This window comes from Xiphophorus hellerii, chromosome 9, assembly GCF_003331165.1.
Source record: "Xiphophorus hellerii strain 12219 chromosome 9, Xiphophorus_hellerii-4.1, whole genome shotgun sequence".
NCBI classification, from domain to species: domain Eukaryota; kingdom Metazoa; phylum Chordata; class Actinopteri; order Cyprinodontiformes; family Poeciliidae; genus Xiphophorus; species Xiphophorus hellerii.
This window is the reverse complement of record NC_045680.1, coordinates 15,779,061-15,801,588: the sequence shown is the minus strand read 5'-3', so window position 1 is coordinate 15,801,588 and position 22,528 is coordinate 15,779,061. Positions and strand designations below refer to the sequence as shown.

The 22,528-nt window shown below is 39.8% G+C and overlaps 1 protein-coding gene across 1 annotated transcript; it reads left to right on the top strand.

Moving 5' to 3' along the window:
- Window positions 1–275: 275 nt before the first annotated feature.
- Window positions 276–9,737, top strand: safb (scaffold attachment factor B). The gene is made up of 20 exons (XM_032571868.1): window positions 276–569; window positions 818–908; window positions 1,217–1,278; window positions 1,375–1,599; window positions 2,166–2,199; window positions 3,014–3,365; window positions 3,685–3,728; window positions 3,810–3,898; window positions 5,289–5,438; window positions 6,062–6,135; window positions 6,297–6,343; window positions 6,444–6,529; window positions 6,684–6,826; window positions 6,929–7,022; window positions 7,133–7,326; window positions 7,410–7,536; window positions 7,763–7,827; window positions 7,910–7,968; window positions 8,884–8,938; window positions 9,045–9,737. The coding sequence occupies exons 1-20, from the start codon at window positions 417–419 to the stop codon at window positions 9,160–9,162; spliced, it is 2,262 nt and encodes a 753-aa protein (XP_032427759.1). The 5' UTR covers window positions 276–416; the 3' UTR covers window positions 9,163–9,737.
- Window positions 9,738–22,528: the final 12,791 nt, after the last annotated feature.

Sequence of the window (22,528 nt, the reverse complement as noted above, 5' to 3'; positions counted from 1 at the left end):
TACGAAAAGTGCCACAAATATATATTTTAGACCTGTTTATCTTAGGTTGAGAACTATATTTCTTTACATAATTTTCCACAAATGTCAACAGAAGAAAAATATATTTGTCCACTTTTTGCAAAAGTGTATTTTTTTTATTTAAAAAACTTAAAGTAAATAAAATGGAGTCATTTGCCGCTCTAAATGAGTTTTATTTAGGTAGAAGAAGAATGTCTGGACTGGATAGACGGTCTCCCAGCAACAGCTCGGGATTGGGCATGCGCATTGACGTCATCTCGGCTTCAGTCGTTCGCCATTTTGCTGTGGGTTTTGCAAGTCCGCTGCTTCCATTTGTGAGGCAGCGTTAAAAAAACAAAACACAAACATTTATTTCGAGGACTGTTTAAAGGGTTTATAAATATTTTTCGTGCAGAACTATGGCAAACCCGTCAGGTGACGTGGACATGCCGGAGGGCGCAGAGGTCCGCAAGCTGTCTGAGCTGCGAGTCATCGACCTAAAGGCCGAGCTCAAGAAAAGAAACCTCGACACAACTGGCGTTAAGAGCGTGCTGTCGGAGCGCCTCAAAAGGGTACGCTTCTGTCCTGTTCAACGAAACTGTAGCGCAGTGTTATGAGGGCATCGCTCTACAAAACGCGCTCAGTATTTGATTCCGTATTTCTGTTAGTTTTTCCCAAGTGCATTTTTCGAAACTCAAACCTTAACGGAAAGCTATCACCTCTAGCTTGCTGGGCTAACTGGGCTGATCTCGACAGTCTGCAAAGGTGTTATCATGGAGTCGCACTATTAATCTGTTTTTACTTTATTATTCACAAACAGGCAATTGAGGAAGAAGGGGGGGATCCAGATCAGATCGTCCTCGTTCCGGACTCGAACCCTAAAAAATCTGCACCCAAGCGAACCGCCAAAGGTAAGACAGCTGCTAGAAGCGCAGCTAGCTAACGTCTGCCTCATTCAACTGATTGAATCAATCAGGCCTGCAGCTGCTGATTCACTGAGGGAATATTAGCTATCAACCACACTACACACTTGGTATTCTGTCTGGCAGACATGTAGATATGAAGAGTGTTAAAAATTGTTCCAAAAACCTTGATTTTTACCTTGTTCTAAAATACAATTTAGTCTTAGAATTTGCAGATGGTGTACTATTTTATTTTGTTTTAGTGCTAACTGTACCACCATCTCATGTCTGCATGAAAAAACACATTTCCTCCCCAGATTCCCGGCAAGACGAGGAAGCAGAAGAAGTTCCTTTGGAGGAGGATTCACGTGATGGACAAGTAAGTTTATGTTTGAAAAGTAATTGTTTTTACTGGAGTTAAAATGCTGCTCTTATTGCCGAAATAGTGTGATTGATTTTTACATGTCCTTCTCAGGAAGACTTTCTGGACCACGAGAACATGCAGGACGACCACGAAAGCATGCAGGACATGGACATCCTTGACATGAACGTTCTGGATGAGACTGAGAATGAAAGCGGGATGCCAACCGGGGACCCAATGGACGTTGAAGGAAATTATGACAGGGACGACGACGCGTTGCTGGAGGATGAAAACGACTTCACCGAGTTTGGGTCAGGGCAAGAGGCTCAAGGTCCAGAGGTAAGATTATACGATTATCAGCTTAACTTACAAAGACTTTTAATCGGAACGGCTCAGATTTGACTTCTCATTTATCAGTTTGGCCAGGTCGACATGTTTAAAAGGGATGAAGATCTAGTAAATTAAGTTGGAAGCATGAGATCTGCCACTGTAGTATTACAACTGTGTGGATAATTGTGCAGGAAAGAGAACTGAATGTGGAAAACTGTTCGCTTTCAGGCTGTTCTTTATTCAATTTCTTTTAAGATAAAAATCTAAACTTCCGAAAGCAAGAATATTTTTGTTGTTATATTCACACTGCTTCCTCTGTTTTTCATTCATTTCACCACATCAGACGTGATAAAACTTTGTCCAGTATAGATGGTAAAGAACGCAAGGAAACATTTTTTGTGTGTGTGTATTGAAAAACATTTCCAGAATATTACACCAACCTCTGGAAAAATGTAATGCATTTAATATGGGAAAGTACTGACAATGTTGAAGAACCTGGTTTAAAGTCCATCTAAAGGTTCTGAAACGATGTTAAAGTGATCAGCACCTCATCAGTCTGTTTTGTTTTCTTTCAGAATCCAGATGACGGCGCTGAAGAAGGACTGACAGGTACTGTAGCAGAAGGTCTACCAAGGGATCTTTTTAGTGTCAAGTTTGGATTTGCAAACAGTTTAGTTACAACCAGAAGGAGAGACTGGAAGCCCAAAGGAAATTGCTGACTTTGTGCCGGAGGTTTGTTAACCTATTGAAATAAAAATCAACACTGCTTGAAAAGGACAGTTTATTTGTTTTGATTTGTTCAAACAGTTGTGGTTAACAATCTTATGCACTTGGTCAGCAATTGCATTTTCCTTATGGTCAGGGCCGACTGAGCCATTGCAGCTGCTTGTAGTGTTTCTAGGTTTGCCACATGAAGACTAAGATGAAGAAGATCCCATAAGATTTGTGTGATTCATAAATGATCTGGACCAAACGACTCAAGTTGAGCTGAAGTTCTGTTGAAAAAAACGTGGATCCCTGGATGCGCCTTGCTGGAAGAAGATGGATCTGCAGCGAGCCTTGGCTGCTGCTGCATAGCTGGTTTTGTGGCTCTTGTCAGTGCTGAACACGATCTGTGTGTTTTGGATCAGGTGACTAGTGCTAGGAGGTTCTCCTCGAGAGACGAACCAAAGTGTTTGCTGCACCTTAGTTGATTGGTTGTTCTGCAGCCTTTGGGGTCTCTTCCAGTCTCTTTGTTAGGGTCTTCTTCTTCGTTTTAATACTTCATTTTAAGAGCACAGCCAGGTGGCCATGAGTTTCGTAATCCAGGCCTTGCCAATTCCTCGTTAAGCATTGATGTGTTTCAGAAGTGATTAAACTCTGTGCCATTCTATTCCTGTTAAATCCGTAGAAAATAACAAAGTAGCCGGGTCTTGTTTATCAGAGCCACTAAAAGAAGACCAGGACCAGAGCCCCGAAGAAGAGCAAGCTGCCGGAGGGGAAGACGGCGTGTCCAACGCTGGTGCCAAGTCCAGCAGCGCTGCATCTGCAGATGGGGATGACGCCAAAGAGGCCGGGGATGTGAATACTGTCCCAGAAGAGACACTTGACTCTGAAAACAAAAGCTCACAGGCTGTTAGTGTAAGCGAACAGGGCGGCTCGGGTGAATCTGTTGATTCAGAAAAGGGGTCTAAGAAGGGTGAGGAGGACGAGAAGACTGTGGATAAGGCTGCCGCGGATTCAACCTCAGCACTGAAAGAGTCCTCTTCTGTAGAGGGCGATGATCAGAACAAGAGGTTTGTTGCTTTCTGTCTACTAGAAACCAAAATGGCTATCTCTGTTGCATTGGCCCTTTTGTGATTTCAAAAATTTGGATGCTCTTTGGAGGTAAAAAAAAAAATTCCTGCGGAGTTGTGATGATTTTGTCATTCCCTGCACTCACCTGTCCCTCTTTACTATTTTATGAGTAATGAATGTGAGAGTGTATTGTCATTTATTCACCATTAAAGCGCTTTACTGAAACATGAACGCTTAATAACAAAAGTGTAAATATGTCAGGAGTTCCGGTATGCTCTGTTATTTTTGTTTATTCACATTTTTTTCCTTTCTTTCCAGCTCTGAAGAAAAAGACGCCAAGACAGAGACAAAGGATGAAAAAGGTGAAGGATTTTTTCTCTCTCTCTCCGTCATCCAAGTCTTTAGTGTATGTAAGCTCACTTATCTTTTATCTGTTGTTGCAGCGAGCGGTAGCAGAAATCTGTGGGTCAGTGGTCTGTCTTCCACCAGCAGAGCGACTGATCTGAAGGCACTATTCAGCAAACACGGCAAGGTGAGTGTAGCAATGCAAAGACATGCCAAATTATTTTGGGGCCAAAAATCAGGGATATTATTGATAAAAAGTAAATCTAAAGGATGAATTCACTTCCTTCCCTTTGAGCAATCTGTTACACATTGAATGAAGAATCCAGAGAATTCTTCATTTATAATTGGCAATTCAAGGGGAAATTAAAAGGGAAGTGTTGTTGAGAGATTATCCATAACAGAATCAATCATTAGATTTAATTAACAAGCACTAATTAATTTGACAAACAAATCTAAAGATGAGCAATGCAAATTAATTTGCGAACCTCTGTATGAGTTGAAAATGTAAACTGAAATGAATGTTTAAATATTTTTTATCTAAACTGTTCAAAACATAAAGGACTGAGTTCTTATTCCTACTTAAATTAAAAGGGAGAAAGGTGAAAAATGGAAGATTAATCCTTGAAACCAACTTTAAACCATCAGCTTTCAGCAACAGAACCGACACAATTGAATAGGAAAAAATGTCGTACTTAACCAGATTTTAGCACTCACAGAATCAGCTCTTGTCTTTCCTGTTATGGTTACCACCAACTTTTAGTATTTGACTTTTTGCTCCAACAGGGCTTTGGTTTGCGTATGGCAGGGTGCTCATGAGGCTACAAGGTTAATTATCTCTTCTGATACAGGCTTTGTGGATGTCTATGGGTTCCTCACTCTGGATCACATCAGAATCAAGTGACTAAAGATAGAAAATCTTTCCTTAGTAGGTTTATTTGTTTAGGCTACTAAAGCGTCAGTGTGTGTGAAGAAAAACTAAACCGAAATCTTGCAACGGATTCTGAAATTACTCTTCAGTCTGCCTGAGGCAGTCAGGTGAGTGTTGTTCTGCTTGAGTCTCAGAACTTAACTCCTTGGAAAAAATGTGCTTCTGGGAGAGGAGTCATCTCTACAGACTGCTCGACCAATCAGAACTAGACTGGGGTGTAAAGTGAGAGCTGTCATATTAAACAATGAAAGATAAAAGTATTTCCCTGTTTCTCAGAGTCTCAGACTTCTTTGTTCTGAAATGTTTCATTGAATCACTTCAGCCAATGATACCCATCTTATGACAGATGGGTATCATTTTTAAACTTATTCCCATTCTGTCTAACGGGTACAAATTTAATGTTTTACACATTAAACAGATGTTGGAAATTATGACTAATTATGAATTATTTTATAGCTATTTATATTTCTGAATAAATGATACTATATAAACATGAAAATCCATCAGCAACCATTCAGACAAAACATTTTAAGGATAACAACCAGTAAAGTTTACACTCTACACTTGAGTTTTGTGTATCCTTCATTAGTTGAAATGTAACTAAACTAAAACTTGTAATTATTTGTTGTTGGCGTTATCTTCCCTGCAGGTTGTTGGCGTAAAGGTGGTGACCAATGCTAAGAGCCCGGGGGCTCGGTGCTTTGGCTTTGTCACCATGTCTACCTCAGAGGAGGCCACCATCTGCATCAGTCACCTTCACAGGACCGAGCTGCATGGCAAGATGATCTTTGTGGAGCGGGTAAGAATACGAATGTCACGTTTATCATTCACAGAAATAGTAGTTTAGACAGCTGCACATCTCTGTACGGGTTTGAATTAGTACAACAGAAACAACTTTTACACTCTAAACCCCTCGCCCCCTTAGTAACACACAAACCAATCTCTCTGAAGATGTTCTGACAGTCTTTGTATAATTTGTATAATGGTTACTTTAGAATGAAATGTAACCATTAAACTCCTGTTTATTTGAACTAAACAGTGTCCTATTGACAACATCTCAACAAAAGGTTAACAAATGTTGAGTGTTTCAAGTATTTTGCTTCAACTTCATGGATGATACCCAGAAACGGGCTATACCTGTCTATCTGTAAACATCAATAAAATGTTTACACCAACCCCTCACATGGGGATAAACGTCACATATTAAATATGCATTATCTATCTCCATTAGATGTTGTATTGTGCATGTTCAAATGCCCGAAGGGAGTTTCCCTCTTCTCATACGTTGCTGTGAACTATATGAATATTCACTATTTGACTCTGTGTTTTAATAAGAATATTTATGATTTTAGGTCAAATCAGTAGAAACTATTCCTAAGCACACAAAAGACTTCTTTAAGAGCTTATATTTTCTCATTTTAGGCTAAAAATGAGCCTGCCGGAAAAAAGCCGGCTGACAAGACTGCCAGCGACAGGAGACACTCGACTGACTCCAAGTAAGAATACAAAATTCATTTGGTGTGCTAACTTTGTCTTGGATGTTTGTTTAAAGCATGCTTTACCAATTATTTATCTTGTAAGAAATTAAGAATGAGTTACAGAAAACTGAAGTCAAGCATGAGGTTGATGCTGAAAATGATTTTATTTATTTGTCTAGGTCTGAAAAGGATGATAAAACGGAAGGAGAAGGCAAAGATGACAAAGGTGATTTTGTTATTTTTTTTTTAACTTCAATACAAATTAATCAAATTTAAATAAAAAGTCACTTAGCATCTAAAGTTTTGCAATTTGTTTTTATTTACAGATCAAAATGAGAGGACTGTTGTCATGGACAAGTCTAAGGGAGAACCTGTTGTCAGCGTCAAGACCAAAAGCAAAAGCAGGGAGAGGGTAAGAAAACGATCCCTGAGCTGCTTCACTTTGAAAGACATTTAAACTCTGGATCTTTTTTTCCTCTGCCATTTTGAAAACGTCTATTATGAAGTTCATGGTGTACAGATGATAACTTTTTATTTTTAACGCTTCTCATGTTGCGTTTCTTTAGAGCTCTAAGAGTCGGAGTCGTGCCTCTTCCAGCAAAGAGAGAAAAGACATCCTGACGTTTGCCCAGATCAAGGCGCAGAGAAAGAGGGAGAAACAGAGGCAGCGAGAGAGGGAGATGAGGGAGGCTGAAAGATTCAGATTCAAGTAAGGATATGTAAAAAAAATAAAATAAATAAAATAATAAGAGCTTTATTTAACTTGAACATCATTGATACAAGGTAAGATTTATTTCCATTCCATCTCCAGTGATCGCAATCGTGACAACCCGTCAGAGCGCGAGCGAATCCGAATGTTCAGAGAAAGAGAGGAAAGGATGATGAATAATCGGCGCTGGCTGGAGGTCCGATCAGAGTAACAATTTTACAAAATGTCCTTACATCTTAGTCGTACTTCACCTCATAATGAAATCCTAAAAGCCCGTTTGTTGATGGGGGATGTTTGTGTCGTCAGGTGGAAAAGCAGCGGCTGGAGGCAGACCGGATGGAGCGCCAGTTCCTGGAGCGGGAAAGGATGCGGATCGAGTACGAGCGGCGGCGCGAGCAGGAGAGGATAATGAGGGAGCGCGAGGAGCTGAGGAGGCAGCAGGAGCAGCTGCGCTTTGAACAGGACAGACGGCCTGTAAAGAGGCCGTACGACATGGACAGGTAGGCAGCACCGCGATCATCTGGAGCTGGATTTGTGTCAGCATGCTGAGATGCATCTCACAGTAGTTGCTTCTTTTTTCCAGAAAAGACGACTGGCCTGACAAGCGCCTGGCTATGGATGACCGTTTCGGCCGCTCAGACTTCGGTCGCCAGGATCGCTATCAAGACTTTGACCACAGAGACCGTGGCCGTTTCCAAGACGACGGACAGGTGAGATGACCGAGATTCTCATTTTGTAGTTTGACACTTTTAAAAACAGGAGGAAACGAGGTTCAGAGGATCTGATCACTACGTTTCTTTCATTCTAAATCTTTAAGGTCACAGCAGTGCTGTGAACACTTAACTAGAAAACAAACAGCTTTCTTTAAAACCATTTGGTTTGGTTTGAAGAAACACAAAGGGAGCATCAAGGTGATAACTTGTGTGTCTTGTGCAGCACTTCTCAGACAGACACGGCAGAGATTCGTGGGGCGGAGGCTACGACAAGCGCATGAACCCAAGGTGAGCAGCACTCAGATCTGGCCCCAGCTTCTGGTTGAGTTCTGATCTGATGTTCACCATGTCAACTCTGTCTTTCTTTCAGGGACGGTGGCCGCGACTGGGACTCTGGCCGAAAGATGGATGGAGACAGACCATGGCAAGGTAGCAGCTGGTGAACTTGTATATCTTGCATACCCTGATACTGAACATGATGTAAAATAAGTGGCAGCATTTTCAATACCTTGAAAACTTAAACAACAAAGAAAAGAAACAACCCGTTTCATTCATGTTAATACTGTTGCAGCTCTTTGTTGTTGGAGTTAAGCTACAACTGGTCGTTCTAGCACATGAACACACACATTGTGGCTTTGACTGTATATTTAGTCATTGTCCTGCTGGAAATGAAAAACTCCAATCTCTTGCAGCCGCTCTTAGATTCTTCTTATGTATTTAGCTCAATCCATCGGTCTCTGACCAGCGTCCATGTTCGTGCAAAGGAAAAGCAAATCCCACTGCATGATTCTGTCAATTAAATATTAATGTTCATTGTTTTCTGCATCCAGCAGGCTTTTGCCTCTTCTGCAAAAAGTAATGTTTGCTCTGTCACATGGTTTTCTTTAAAAATAGTCTATGGATTTTTAGCGTGTGTCAAACTAATGAGATTAACCTTGTTGTAACAAGTGCTGTACATAAAGAAAAGAAAATGTATCCATCGACAGTTCAGAGGAGAAGCAGGAACTAAATCCTTAATAAATCTTACTTATATTCAGGTTATCCTGGCTATTCAGTCAACACTGCCTGAATCTATCTTTAATGATTGACATTTAATTTGTCAATATTAAAGTGGCTACGTAGTTCATATATTTGTAACTGTAGTTAAATAATTATATATGTTATACAGGCTTTTTAACCTATTTACCTGCGGACAGTTTAGTAATGTAACAAAAGGATGTTAGTTTCTGTTCTTGCATGACAAACCGTGAAAAACGGTAAAGGGTGTGAATACTTCCACTGGTTATGGTAGTTTTACCATGTTGGACCAACACGTCTGATGGATGTTTACTCTCCTGAATCCAGGTAGAGATGGTGGCATTCCAGGCCAGAGCCACATGCAACGTGGAGGAATGGCAGGGTGAGCAGATCATGAGCTTTTACTCCATATATTAAATTTTGTCTGCAGCCCAGAGGCTTAAAAAGTTCCAGCACATAGTCGTGTGTGTGTGTCTCGTGTGTTGCAGTCGTGGAGGCTACATGAACACAGGAACGTCTCAGTCTTTGTCTGGAGCTCTGAACAGACAGAACCAGATGATGCAGGGCGGCGGCATCCAGGGAGGAGCTTTCGGTCGACGCTACTGACTCCCATGATGTTGTACAGTTTTTGAATGGTCTTTTTTTTTTCATGGATGTCACAACATTGTTTTTTTTGTTGTTGTTGATTTTTTCCTGGTAGGTTCATCTTATTTTAATTGGTAGTGATCTTTGCTCTGTACTTGTCAGTTGTACAAATTGACTATTTTCATTGTGAATCCACCTCGACTGTAATAAATTCAGATGTTTATAACATCTGGGTTTCATGGACCTAACCTCAGCACCTGTATCCTCCCTGTTTTTGTTTAAAGTTTGATTATTTTTAATCAATAGAAGTTTCTTTATGAAAGAGGAGCTTTTTATTTTGCGTCTAGGAAATGCAGGTTTTTATGAGGAGTTTTAAGTGTCACAATTCATTAAACTGTACTTGTTGGCTTTTTCCACCGTTTGCAAGTGGAATTTATGCTGAATTATGAATTAAAATGTTAAGTCAAGATTGTTTTGACTTTGTAATGCTTGGGTATTACCGTTACTCATTAAAGATTGTTTTAATATTGAATCGGCTCAGAAAAGCTGATGTCTTGTTAAATTTACAGGGCGAAATAATAAAAACATTTTCATCATTTTAGTAGTGCTTGTCTTGAAAATAAAATTCTCCCAGGTTTGGTTGAGACAACAATAATGTTTCTCATCTGCTCAGTGGCTCAGACGGTGGAGCTTGGTAGATTTTTAGGCTGTTTTGGGTTCGATTCTTGAATGTTTTCCCTTCTATGGATGGTGTGATCTTTGTGCCACCAAGTGAGACTGATCTGGGTGCACGTATCTTTGTGAATTTGATTAATAGCATTTGATTCCAAATCCTCACTTTATAGTCTCCAACTCTCAACCTGCTCTCTGCTCACATGTGGCTCTTTGTACTCATGCAAGAAAATGTTTGGGTTTTTTTTGCCCTCCAAGGTAAGTATGAGATGTAATTGATGTAATGAGATGTAATTTGAATATTTTAAAAAATATATTTCCAGGCTTTTTTTCAACAAGTAAGACTCAGGCATAAGTTTTATTTTTGTTAAAGCAAAGATGAATTTGCTAGATTCAGTATCTGGCCTCTTGAATTATTGAAGTGCATCAGACTGAAGCTCATGTTATTACTGTAAGGGCTGTTGTTTTTATTACAGCTGTGCCACAGCAACATATTTATTTTCCAAGTAGAAATACATTTTGTGCCAGAAACCGGGATTGGTCTGGGTCAATGCTGACCTGTAGATAAAATGTGGTCAAATCAATTAGCATCGCATTTAACCCAGCCTTCTGATTTTTTTTAATAAACAAAATGGTACCTTTTGAAGTTAGTTTATGACTGGAAAAATAGTCTCAGCAGGAAACGATGTCAACCTCTGGTCTCAGTCATTCTTGTGAGCGCTGGCTTTGTAATGACATCCAGATAGTGTTGCACAAGTTACAAACACAAAAGGGATCAAACCTTATTTAGTCATTTGTATAACTTCCTCTAAATTCCTATTTTGAAATAAAAATGGAAAATTCATCAACAAAAGTTTGAAATGTCTCCTTCAGACTTTCCATGACTTTCCATGTCAATTGTAATGCTATGTTATGGAGAGATTTCTCAAAAATAGATGCACCAACTGTGGTGCACCACAGTTGCAAGACTGTTACAGAAGTCTTTCTGTAACAGTCTTTCTGTAACAGTCTTTCTGTAACAGTCTTTCTGTTACAGAAGACTGTAACAAGATGTGGCTTCTGAAAAAGCCACATCTGCTATATGGCTTTTTCTATCTAAAAACTGTTCTGGTTCAACTCAGTTTAATTAAAAGCTTTTTACCTGCAGCTCTTTCTGTCTTTGCTGATGATCAAATGCGTTCAGCAAGCATCGTGGTATCATTTGTCTCACACACAAAAAATATTTGTGACAATCATTTGAACCACATCATACACTTTTCATCCACAAAGTATTGAGAAAATAGGACTTAATCAATAAACAACTCTATTAATAAATGATTTGATGTGTCACAAACAATTTAAAACTGGTCTGGACATAAATACATATGTCATAATGTAACTATGACTGAATTGCAATGTATGTCACTGAGTTTTAATCAGTCAATATGAATTATTGGATTTATCCAATAATACAATTCGATATATAATTTGTATCCTTTTCAAGGGCCTTCAGATGACATTTGTTTAATTGGGGCTATAGAAATAAACTTACTTAAATAAACTGAAATAATTCAATACTTATCTGACAAATCAAAACAATTAAATAATTAGACAAGGATTTATTTATGTATTCACTGAATAAGTAAAGCAAATTTCTTTCTTTCTATTTTATATTTATTTTCCATAAAATTTCCTGTTTGACTTCCTATTTCCACCACTAGAGAGCAGTGTGCGACCATAAATATATATCCAACCAAGCATATATTTGTAGGAATCACCTGATGTAAATATATTGAATGAGCTGAACTGTAGATTTATGCTGTTTATGCCTGAAAAAGCATCAATTCATGGCGTCGATGTGTCCGACTCTAAAACGCCAGTCTGGCTGCAACTGTTCTGCAGAAAAGGAGAAGATATAAGTCTGGGGGCTCATTAGACATGTTATGAAGACGACAAAGTGTTAGTTTTTAGTAGCAGGGCTTTGACTGACCACTCCTCAACCACAAATAACCCACCAGATGTAGGAGGGTCAACATGACAAGCACCACTGGGAGAAGAAAAACACCAGCTAGATCCTCAGAATGGCTGCAGATTCCTCAGAGGTACAAGACAGAAATTTGCGTCCATCCGTTGAGCCAAGCTGAGGTCAGAGCAAAGAAGAGGCCCCACTGATCATCAGTGTCGGCCCCTCGCTGTGAAACATCATTTTCTCAGATTCCTGCTGTCTTGAACATGATTGTGTTTGTTTTTCTCTGATGTGTCTTCTGATTCTGGGGGGGGGAAGAGCTTATTTTCTGCAGCTGCAAAAATACATCTTGCATGGTTTCTAATGAATTAATTAAGAATAATCAGCTGTGGTGACTCATGTGTCATAGTTTATTTTAGTTTTGTGTTTTCATTGGTCTAGTTTAATTGTTCTGGGCTATCAAGGCACACATGGATTTAATAACAATGTTTGTGTTTCATTAAAACCAAACTGATATGGGATAGTTAATAGTTGATTCTCTTCAAGAGACAAACCAAAAACATGAAGCCTGATTTGGTCATGACTCCCTGTTGCTCACTTCTAATTATACCTCTTTAACCCTGTGCAATGGATTAATCTGCAACAGTAGTGGGAAGCTGATGTGAGTCATCCAAAAAGCTAGATATTTATTGCAGCATATTTGTTTTTGTTCGCTTTATTTAAAAAGATGATATTTGATGCTGGCATGCCCAATCTGAAACCTTCAGCAGGTTCTAGAGCTGTATGCGAGGATTGGTATCATTATATCAATAACATTTTCTGAAACTATTTGGGTGGATCTCAGCTTTTTCCCGGGGCATGTGTGAACTGTGCGGCAGAATCTGCTGAAATGTGATCTGATGCCCAGTGTGATCCACCGCAGGAGGATCCACCCGGAGCTTCCTCACCGGCAGAACCAAAACAAAGCTGAGACAACATCTTTCCAGCACAGGCGGAGTTCAGAGGAGCAGCGGCGCTGCAAAGACTTTGGTCCTCTGGCTCCTAACTGTACACGAAGGAGGGAAAATGCATTTACCTAAAATGCAGTGATGTCTCTGAATCACGCAGTCTGAGATGCACATTTGTCATGACAGCATCAGCTGCATGTGGTCTGCGTGGGATCGAGTAAAATCTGAGCTCACTTCTTCACCCTAAGCCAAGTGGAAATGATTTCTAAACAAATTTACATTTAGTTTTTTGTTTTTTTAAAGTTTTTTCATTTGCAGCTGTGACATGTATTTTCCCATTGAAGAATAAATAAAGTTGAGCTGTGAGGTTTTATTTGACACTCACTGATCTGGATTTTGATTTCAAATCTAAAATCTTAAAAAAAATTCATCCTACCGATAGGCAGATTCTGATTTCAGTTTTGCCAGCTTTCTGTTGTTGGTAAGGAAGGCTTTATTAACATTTAAAAACAAAGGCAAAATGCTAAAGGGTTGATATTTGTTAAATGTGTTTAGCATCTCAAATTATACACTAATATGGTAAGCGTCACAAACGGCAGACCTAAAGAGTTTTGATTGTTATCCTAATCCTAAGATTTCCAAATCAAGCCTCTTCCATGAGAGACAGAGGTGGAAATGAACAACCTATAGGCATTAATTAGTTTATTTTCTCACAAATTTAATGTTTTCTGGGAGTTTATAAGTTAAATATCTCAGTGAAGCTGAAATTAGAAACAATTGGATCTTCATCATACAGTATAGAAGAAGTAGCTCCTTACATACTGAAAAATGTTGTCGGATTTTTGAGTTTAAGAACTTTAGATTTTTTGAATCCTAAAAACGAGAAATTCATCAGAGTTTGTAGATGGGCACAACACTAGCACACAGCAATTTATTTTTTTTACAAGCAAATAGTCTAATTTTAGTGGCAAAGTACTTCTTGTGGGAACCCTGTGACAGACTGCTGGAGTGGCACAAGAAGGATAATGCGAGCCAAACTTCCTGCTGTGAGAATAAGACAGCGAACTTCAGACTAACTGGCTCATTAGATTCTTTTGAGATTCAAACCTGCTGTTTCCACAGCTGAGGAAGATCATTTCAGGAAGAGCTGCTGGCATGCCTGAAATCAGAAAAACACTGACTTTTCTGAAAGGATTTATAAGTTAACGAACCAATTTAAAATCACTCATCATGAATAAATCCGATTGTCTCGAGACAATTGCTCACAGACTTTGTAGTTGTCTCATCCGATCTGCGGGCGCGTGTCGTGGATGCTCGGGCGAAGAGAGATCCGGATCTGTCAGCTGATCACTGCCTGCTGGTGAGTTGGCTCTGATGATGGAGGAGGATGCCGGTCGGAGCTGGCAGGCCTGGAACAGTTCACAGTTGAATGTGAAGCAGCCAGAAAGCCACCTCTGGAAAATTACCCCCTGGAAGAGTTCCCCGGTCGTCCCTGGCGAACAAAATAAACACAAAATTTTGCTTCGACTTTACTAACTAATTGTAAGAATTTTTTTTTCCGTCCTCCTCCTAACTGGTACCTTTGTTTTCAGGAGATCCTTTAGATTATTTATAATCTCTTTACAACTCTAGCTAAAAGATACAGTGGAACACCTTTTTATTTTTTGTGACATTTAATCGAAGATGTTATTTTCCATTTGAATTGTTCAAAGTGTTTGTCAAAATATATGTGTAAAGTAGTTGTTTTTTTTTTGCCTCATTTTGGTACTGGTTTGTCTAGTTTTGAGACCCAAAGCTGCATCCTTTTTAAACTTTATATTGTATTTGGTTAATTTCAAGAGGTGACTGTAATTTTTTGAGTGATTTAAGCTGGGCTATTCTTAATGGTCTTTATAGTTTATTTTTTCATCTAGTGTTAATTGATTTGAATGTTTTTGTTTTTTTCTTATCGGTTGTTGTTTATCTTTGAGTACTCTACACAGATGTTTCCTTTTTACCTAAATACCTGTTCCCACTCTTGATTGCTCAGTTGTCTTCCTGGCATGTGTATATATCTGCAAGCCCATTGTTTTTGCATGCGCTGATGATGACTTCATGCGGAAAAGGGATCTGTTTTTTTTTTTTTTGTCCACATTGCACCAAAAGATTGATCCACAGTGAGAACTGACTTCTGATGTCCTCTATAAACTATTCAGCCATCATTGCATCCAAAGATCTGAAGCTGTGTGCTCTGATCATGTCTATGGATGTAAATGTATATAAAATTCAACTCTTCAATGGAACTGTAACAGTGCTGTCCAAACTTTTTGTCATAATGTCCAAAATTGTCAGGTTAAAATGATTTTTTGGGGGAGAAGCGTAATTTCCAAAAACCACAAAAAATATATTCTGACCTGTTTTACCTGCTCAGGAATAAACTAAGCCTACAAGGATTAAGTAAAACTCATTTTTGTAGGAAAGAGATGTATAAATTGTTGTTGATCCAAAATGTAAAACTTGTTTTGCATGTTTGCCTTATGAAATGAAATGCATCCCAAGAATTTAAAAACAACAAAACCTGAAAACTGTCTCACCAGTAAGAGCAGGATTTGCACCCATTCTTTGGGCCATGCTTGGTGGATTTAGTCGAGTTTAATAAGTTAATTAATTAATTAAGCAGATTTGGATGCACCAAAATTTGCTTTGAGTAAAAATCCCTGGATAAATGAGGTCCTTTTCCCCAAGAATTTAAGGAGAATGTATAAATCATGCTTATTAAAAGAGAAAAAAGATGTTTTGTACCTAACATTTTCCATCATAAGATTATTTTGATTTGTAGGTATTATTTTCCCTCTAGGTATTTTTCTGAACAAACCACCTGTGCTGGAAGGCCCAGACACAAAATCAGTCCCAGAGTCACACATGGATTAGCCTGAACTTTAAGAACATGTCACTCTTGACTGAATAAAAAGGAAATGAGCTGCTTATGTAAAATTTTAGCTCAGCTAAGATGAGTTTCCACATAGCTGATCAGGCCTGTCAGAGGTCCTTGAGTGTAATCTTAGCCCACCGCCGCCTCCCAGACGCTGGCATCCTCTGGAGCAAATGAAACCAAAGTGTTTACGAAATGTCCTTTTGTCCTCCAGTTGTGACATCAGAAGTAGCTTGAGAAACTCCGGTTTCTCAGGGCTGCATGCATGTATGCACAGCTGCCTACATTGATGAAATATGGGCAGTGGTCAGGCTGCACATCCAGATGGTCTGCCCACACAAGTGCTACACTGCTTGTACAATCGATATGTATGCAAGAGTGTGTTAAACGTATCTGTGTACTGGTCACAGTGGGTAAAGGACAGAGGGAGTCTGTGTGTCCTGAGAGAGATATTGCCAACAGATGTTTGAACAACATACGTGCAGCCAGAAACATGTACATTACGCTGTGTGTTTGCTCACGAAACCAGATATTTTACATACGCCGTGTAAACGGACCTTTTTTTTGCCACTTGTCTGACATTAAATCAACCTAACTCTTCTGTGTTTTGGGTTAGTTAGGATTACTAAAAGAGTTTTAAGTTGCTTGAAGCCTGATGGGATTGAAATGACTACACATTTTACTTGGTTCATATTCAGAAGTCTACATAATGTTACTGTGCCTTTAGGTCAAATGTGCCAAATTAAAAGCCTGCAGCTCATCTGTGGACAGCTCAGTCAAATCAAATCTGTTTTTATTTGTATAGTGCCAAATTACTTCAATGTTTAATATTATTTCATGTTTAGAAGTACTCATCGAATGAAGAGAAAGCCATAATATTTCAGCAGTTCGGTAACAGGTGGTTTCATCAAAACATTTTGCCATATCACTGGGATGCTTTGAGGACATTTGTGACGTTTATGTGGTCCGAAATGAAAATGAGTTTTTAGGTAAATCAGGAAACCCAGCTGATGATGATGATGATGATGATGCTGATAATGTCATAGCTTTGTAAACTTCTGATAAATCACAACAACTTTAGTGATCTGGAGAAAGACCCGTGGATGTTTTTCAAGGCTAAACCTGAAACACATTGCTTCTTTTTGAGACATCATGAGAAAATAAGAAGAAATAAAAAAAAGCCCCTGAAAACTAAAGGAAGCAAAACTTTCTCTACTTTCCTGTTCAAATATGCTACCTTAATAGTTTTACTAATTTGCTCTACTTTGTCTTAAATTCCAATAAAATACATGAAATTTGTGACTATATCATAACATGCTTCAGGGATGGCTGCGTGTATGTTTTTTTTCTTTGTTTAGTTTGGACGTTTACCAACCAGTTTTTCTGTGTTTATGTGTCTGAGCTGTTTTCCGGTGTCCTGTGAGTCGTTTTCCACCTGAAAAGCTGGTTTGTTTACTGCAAAGTTTTGACAAGTGAGATCATAAAGAAAGAAAAATGACTCTGAAGCACTCAGTCAACCCATGCGCTCCCACACAGTAAACTTCATGCAACAAGCAGCTCGGTTGTTAAACTGCCGGCACAAGTGTCTCCTAAAATGTCTACGCATGAGCCAGGAATAAAAGACTGAAATACGGGTATGTTCTCTCATAGCCTTTGTTCAACTTATTTTACAGCCTTATTGAGTCTTTAGTGAGGGGCTTGTAAACTCCTGCTGTGCAGGCGCTCTTTCTTTTCAATCCCACAGAGGGACTTTCTCTCTCTTTGAATGAGCCATTTGGAAGAAGGACCATGTTTGCTGCTAATTGGAGCAAACACTGGAAATGCAACCTCAACACCTCCTCTCTTGAAGGTCTTTTTCATTTTCTGTTGTGTCCTGGAAGATATGCAGACAGAAATGAAGGCGGAGACGCCACAGATAAAGAGGAACGCAGTGTCAAGAGTCCCAACAGGAGAATAAAAACAGAGGACGGCCTTGCACATGCAGCACAGTGTTTTACGTCAAGGACGCAAATTAGATATCACTTTTTTGTGTGTGTGTGAATTCACCCTGCTACAATACTGACATGGACTGACAGATAGACAATAAAAAAGGGGAAGCAAGTTGGAAGTTTATCTTTTGCTTTGCTTTGCCATTCAGAAGAAAGCTGGATGGATGGAGTAGCATTTAAAGCACAGAGACACACTCCATGTGTCCAAACACACAAGAAGAAGAAAAAAAAATCAACCTGCATCATTCTGAGAAACCCCTATTTAGTTTCTCCCAGAATCATCTCTTCAAAATAGACGTTTGCTCCAAGCTGCGTGTGTTGGCAGCAGGTTCGTCAACACAGGTTCTTGAGGTTTACATCTCACATTAAAAACGTATAACTTAACTTAACTATGTTGTCACAAAGACTTCAGCCGCACCTGCAGCTTCACCTACAGAGCTTGAGTGGCTCCTGGGAGGATTTTAACATCCTATAAACACATGGAAGCCCTGCAGGCATGAGAGAGGCAACAAAGAGACACATGTAAAATATTTATTGCTAATTTAAATATTTGCAACTAGATCTGAAACTCTCGGCACACGCCGACATAGTATTTATGGGGTTGGATGCGCGGCTCAGATCTGGTAAGCAGCTTCAGACAGTCAGATTGAGCAGATGGGATAAATGTGAAACAAATGCGCTCTCTTTGGGTTTGTGAGCGTCTCGTGACAAAAGCAGCAACAGGAAAGAGGAGGCAATCTGTATTTTTCCCCATCAAGATCCCTTTGATTTCCTTCAAGGAAGAGCAAACAGTGATTTGTGAGCTTAAAAATGAAGCTGTCTTTGCTGGCCTCTGAGGCCCTCGCTATCTCTGACCTGCTCGCTTTCACCGTATTTATCTGACATGATTTCTTCTGAGCCACAACAACTTCCCAGCAGCTGAGAAAGGTCTGGGTAAAGTAGCTAAAAAAACCCACGTCTATGAAGTTCAACATAAATTGGAAGCTGGGTGTGTGTCGCAGGATTTCTGCCTAGCCGGTTATCACTGCTGGCCTTTCCCTCGGTCATGTAGCTGAGCAGAGACCGAACCTGGAATCACAAACTAAGGAATGGGCGTTTCTCTTCTGTCTAATCGCTGGGTTGGACCCTTTGCTCGGCCCATAAGCACTACCTTCTCCACAGACACATACAGACATGCTGCAGTCATTTACAGTAGATGCACAGAACAGCCAGACGTTGTATCCCCTGACTCCTCCAAAGCAGCTTGGACCTCTGAGTTCACATGACTGCTGGTGACTCACATCAATCTGTGTGAGCTGCTCATTCGACTTCTGATGTGTGTCAGTAGAAAACAAGTCCACAGTGACCCCATGACCTGACCGGTCAGAAATGTTTTGCCAACAGAATTGACTCACACGCTATTAGGCAAGAAATCTTAGGTAGACCTTGCTACCTAAGATTAACCTAACACAAATAGCAATTCAGCCAATTAGATTACAGCATTTAGGCATCTCGACGAGGCGAAACTCGCTGAAACTCAAACTGGGCAAAACCGCCCTGTTGATGTCAGAGGTCGGAGCAGAATGGATACGCTCTGAATGAAGAACATGTCGAACCAGATGGGCTACAGCAGCTGTAGAGCCACTGCTGGCAGACAACCAGAAACTGATGCTGCTGCAATTCACAAAGGTTCACGAAGATTACTGCCTGGTGTGGAAAACCTCATTTTCAGCTGCATCTTCTGGATGGTAGAGTCAGTATTTGGGATAAAACAACAGGGAAGGATGAATCTATCCTGATTTGTAACAACAGTTCAGGCGGTTGCTGGTAGTGTTATTATGTGGGGGAAATTTTCTTGTGTTATGTACCAAGTGACCCTCATTTAAACTCAAAGCTCATCTGAGAGTTGTTGCTAACTTTATGAACACAGTTTATCTCCTGATGGATACTTCCAGCAGGATAATGCACCATGTCCCAAAGCTCAGATAGTGTTAAAATGGTTACTACAATATGACTGTGCCTCACTGTCCTCCAATGGGCTCAAAGAAGAATAATAATTGACTTCATGGATCAGTGTCTCTCTAACTTTTACTTTTTGTCATTTTTCTTATTTGAGATTATTTCTAAAGATCTCAAAACTGTTTAGTTTGTCACCTCAAGTATGTTCCCAATCAAGGCTTTGCGAGTTGCAAATCCATTCTATGCCAAATTCTGAGGTCGGTACTTTTTAGAAGAGGTAGCTGTGTTGGACTTTCTGTGGCAAAAATCCTGAATAAAAACAATCTGAGAAGATTAAAAAAGAAAATTTGGGGTTTTGAATGACTAAAATGAAAGAGGCATGGGTTAAAAGCTTTGTGCAGCATTCAAGACATGAGGGTGATATTTAATTTTCCTTTGGGATCAATAAAGTATTTTTGAATTTGAATTATTGTGATGGATAGGGTTTGTCACATGTCTGTTTCTGCACAACACATTTGACACATTTCACTTTATTAGTTAAGAAATATGGCATCTTTCTGAGCAATATCATAAAAGTGCTTCTTCTACTTTATATTCTCCATCAGTCTATGCTTTTTTTTTTTTTTATTTTTTATTTTTAACCCCTCCAGGGGGTCTTTTTGTGGGCTCTAGAGTCCCTTTTTCATGAAGTAGGCTGACAGGAAAGGGGGGAAGACATGCGGTAAACGTCGCCGGGTCCGGGAATCGAACCCGCGACGGCCGCGTCGAGGACTTGAGGCCTCCAAATGTGGGCCGTGCTAACCCCTACGCCACCACGGCACGCCCCAGTCTATGCTTTTTGCTTTCAGGGTGATGTAATGACAACAGTCAATTTTAAACTCAAAATCTCGTAACTCACACTCACGTCTTGTACTGAAGCTGGCTCCCTGAACTGACGGGGCAAAATGCTTGAAGCTCAGGCACAGAGTGTGCATGGTGTCTGAATCCACATCTTGTTTTTATTTCCCATGACCTGATATGAGGAGAGAATGTCCTTCTTAAGAGGTATGAGGGTTTCTTCTGGAAAACTTTTCAGTCTTGGTCAGCCAATGAGAAAGTGGAACTGGGTACCACACCCACACAGCTCTCATGTATGTGAGAGATCCTGAATGTATGGACGGATTATCAGACAGTGGGCCCCAGTCTGAAAGCACACCAACAACAATGCCCCATCCTCTTTACAAAGGGGAAAGACAGACAGTTTAAAAAAAAAATCTTTTTTTGTTGCTCTCAGCTTTGTCTTCTATGTAATTTCTGCAGTTAGTAAAAGTCATAAATCGTGTGTTTCAGGTGACACAATTCTCTCAACATGAAAAAGTGATGTTAAACCTTTGCCTCTTTTCAATGTACACAGGAAACATCTGTCTTCCTTCTGCAGTGGGTAACAATGCAACTACAGCGGTGTATGCCATAGAACATGATGCTCAAGCTAACAGAGCAGCTGCTTGGGGCCCCCACACTTACAGTGAGGCCCCACAGAGCAGTGGAGCTTTGCCAGTTGGACCGTGAATATTTTCCTCAGAATGAGAAGACTGCTTCTGATTATAGTGTCCACACTCTAGATTCACAGGATGTCAAACTCCAGTCCTTAAGGGCCACTGTCCTGCAGATTTTAGATGTGCCACAGGTACAAAACACCGGAATCAAATGGCTTAATTGCCTCCTCATTGTGTAGATCAGTTCTCCAGAGCCTTGCTAATGACCTAATTACGGTATTCTTTTCAGGTGTGCTGCAGCAGAGGCATGTCTAAACGTTGCAGGACAGTGGCCCTCCAGGACTGGAGTTTGACAAGTGTGCTCTAGCAGATGGTTAACAATAAAAGTTTTCTGAATGGTTCATGTTGCATGTCTCCTCATCATGGCTCACAGCATAAAGCTGATCTGACCAAGCGGACTCCCAAAACTCCTGATTCACTTCTATTACATGAAGGAGCCGAAGGAAGTGGAGCAGCTTTCTGCCAGAAAATGTCCATCACTTGTTCTGCTTGGGTTTGGGGACCTTTGAGCTACTACAGAGGAATGAGTTTTAAAATTTAGATGAACAGTACAGCATACGTCATGAGGGAAATATGTGTTGCTGATGTGGCTGGTGGGTGATGGGTTGGTGGTGGTGAACATGGGTCAGAAGAAATGAATTACTATGGCTGTTCAGTGTTTGGATTTTTCTACCAAACAGAAAACTAAAATAGTTCTGAATAAATAGAGAAAACTTGCCTTATGACATAATCTCCCACTAATAAATTCTTAATACCATTCAAGATTCTGCTTAGAGCTTGTTGCACATCTTTGCAGTGTCTTTTGAAAACTATTGACACTTAGTAGTGTCCAGTATGATCATACTGTATGTGTTTTTTAAACCAAATAAAAATCTGTGCTACATATGCTGCAATGCAATTATAGCTGCAGGTCTCTTGGGTGCATCTCTTTCAGCATTGTCAAATTTATCAGAATTAGATATTTTTAAAATGAAAGAATTGAGTGTAAATCCATCCATTGTCTAAGCCTACTACGTACTGTATCTCTGCAAGGTTTCAGATGGGCTTCACCCTGGACAGGTCACAAGTCCATCACAGGACAGTTAAATATACACTGAACAAACAACCAAACCACACACACTCACACTCATACCAAGGACCAATTCAAGGGGTAATTTAACCCAACAGTCATGTTTTTGGACTGGAGGAGGAAACTGGACCTGCTGCAGAAAATGTCTTGGCCAGGATTCCATCCTGTTTTGCTGCAATGCAGCAGTGCTAAAAACCTTGCTGTCCTAAAAATAAAATGTTTCCTACAAACACAAGAAATTAGGTTTTCTTTCTCTAACTTGTTTAAAAAGTGCTTTTTAAATTAGTTATAAACCTTTGAATATCCTAATGCATGACAAAAATACCTATTACCACATCATTTTGGCAGCAGATCAAAGGAAAGTGTCGAGTAATCACTAAAA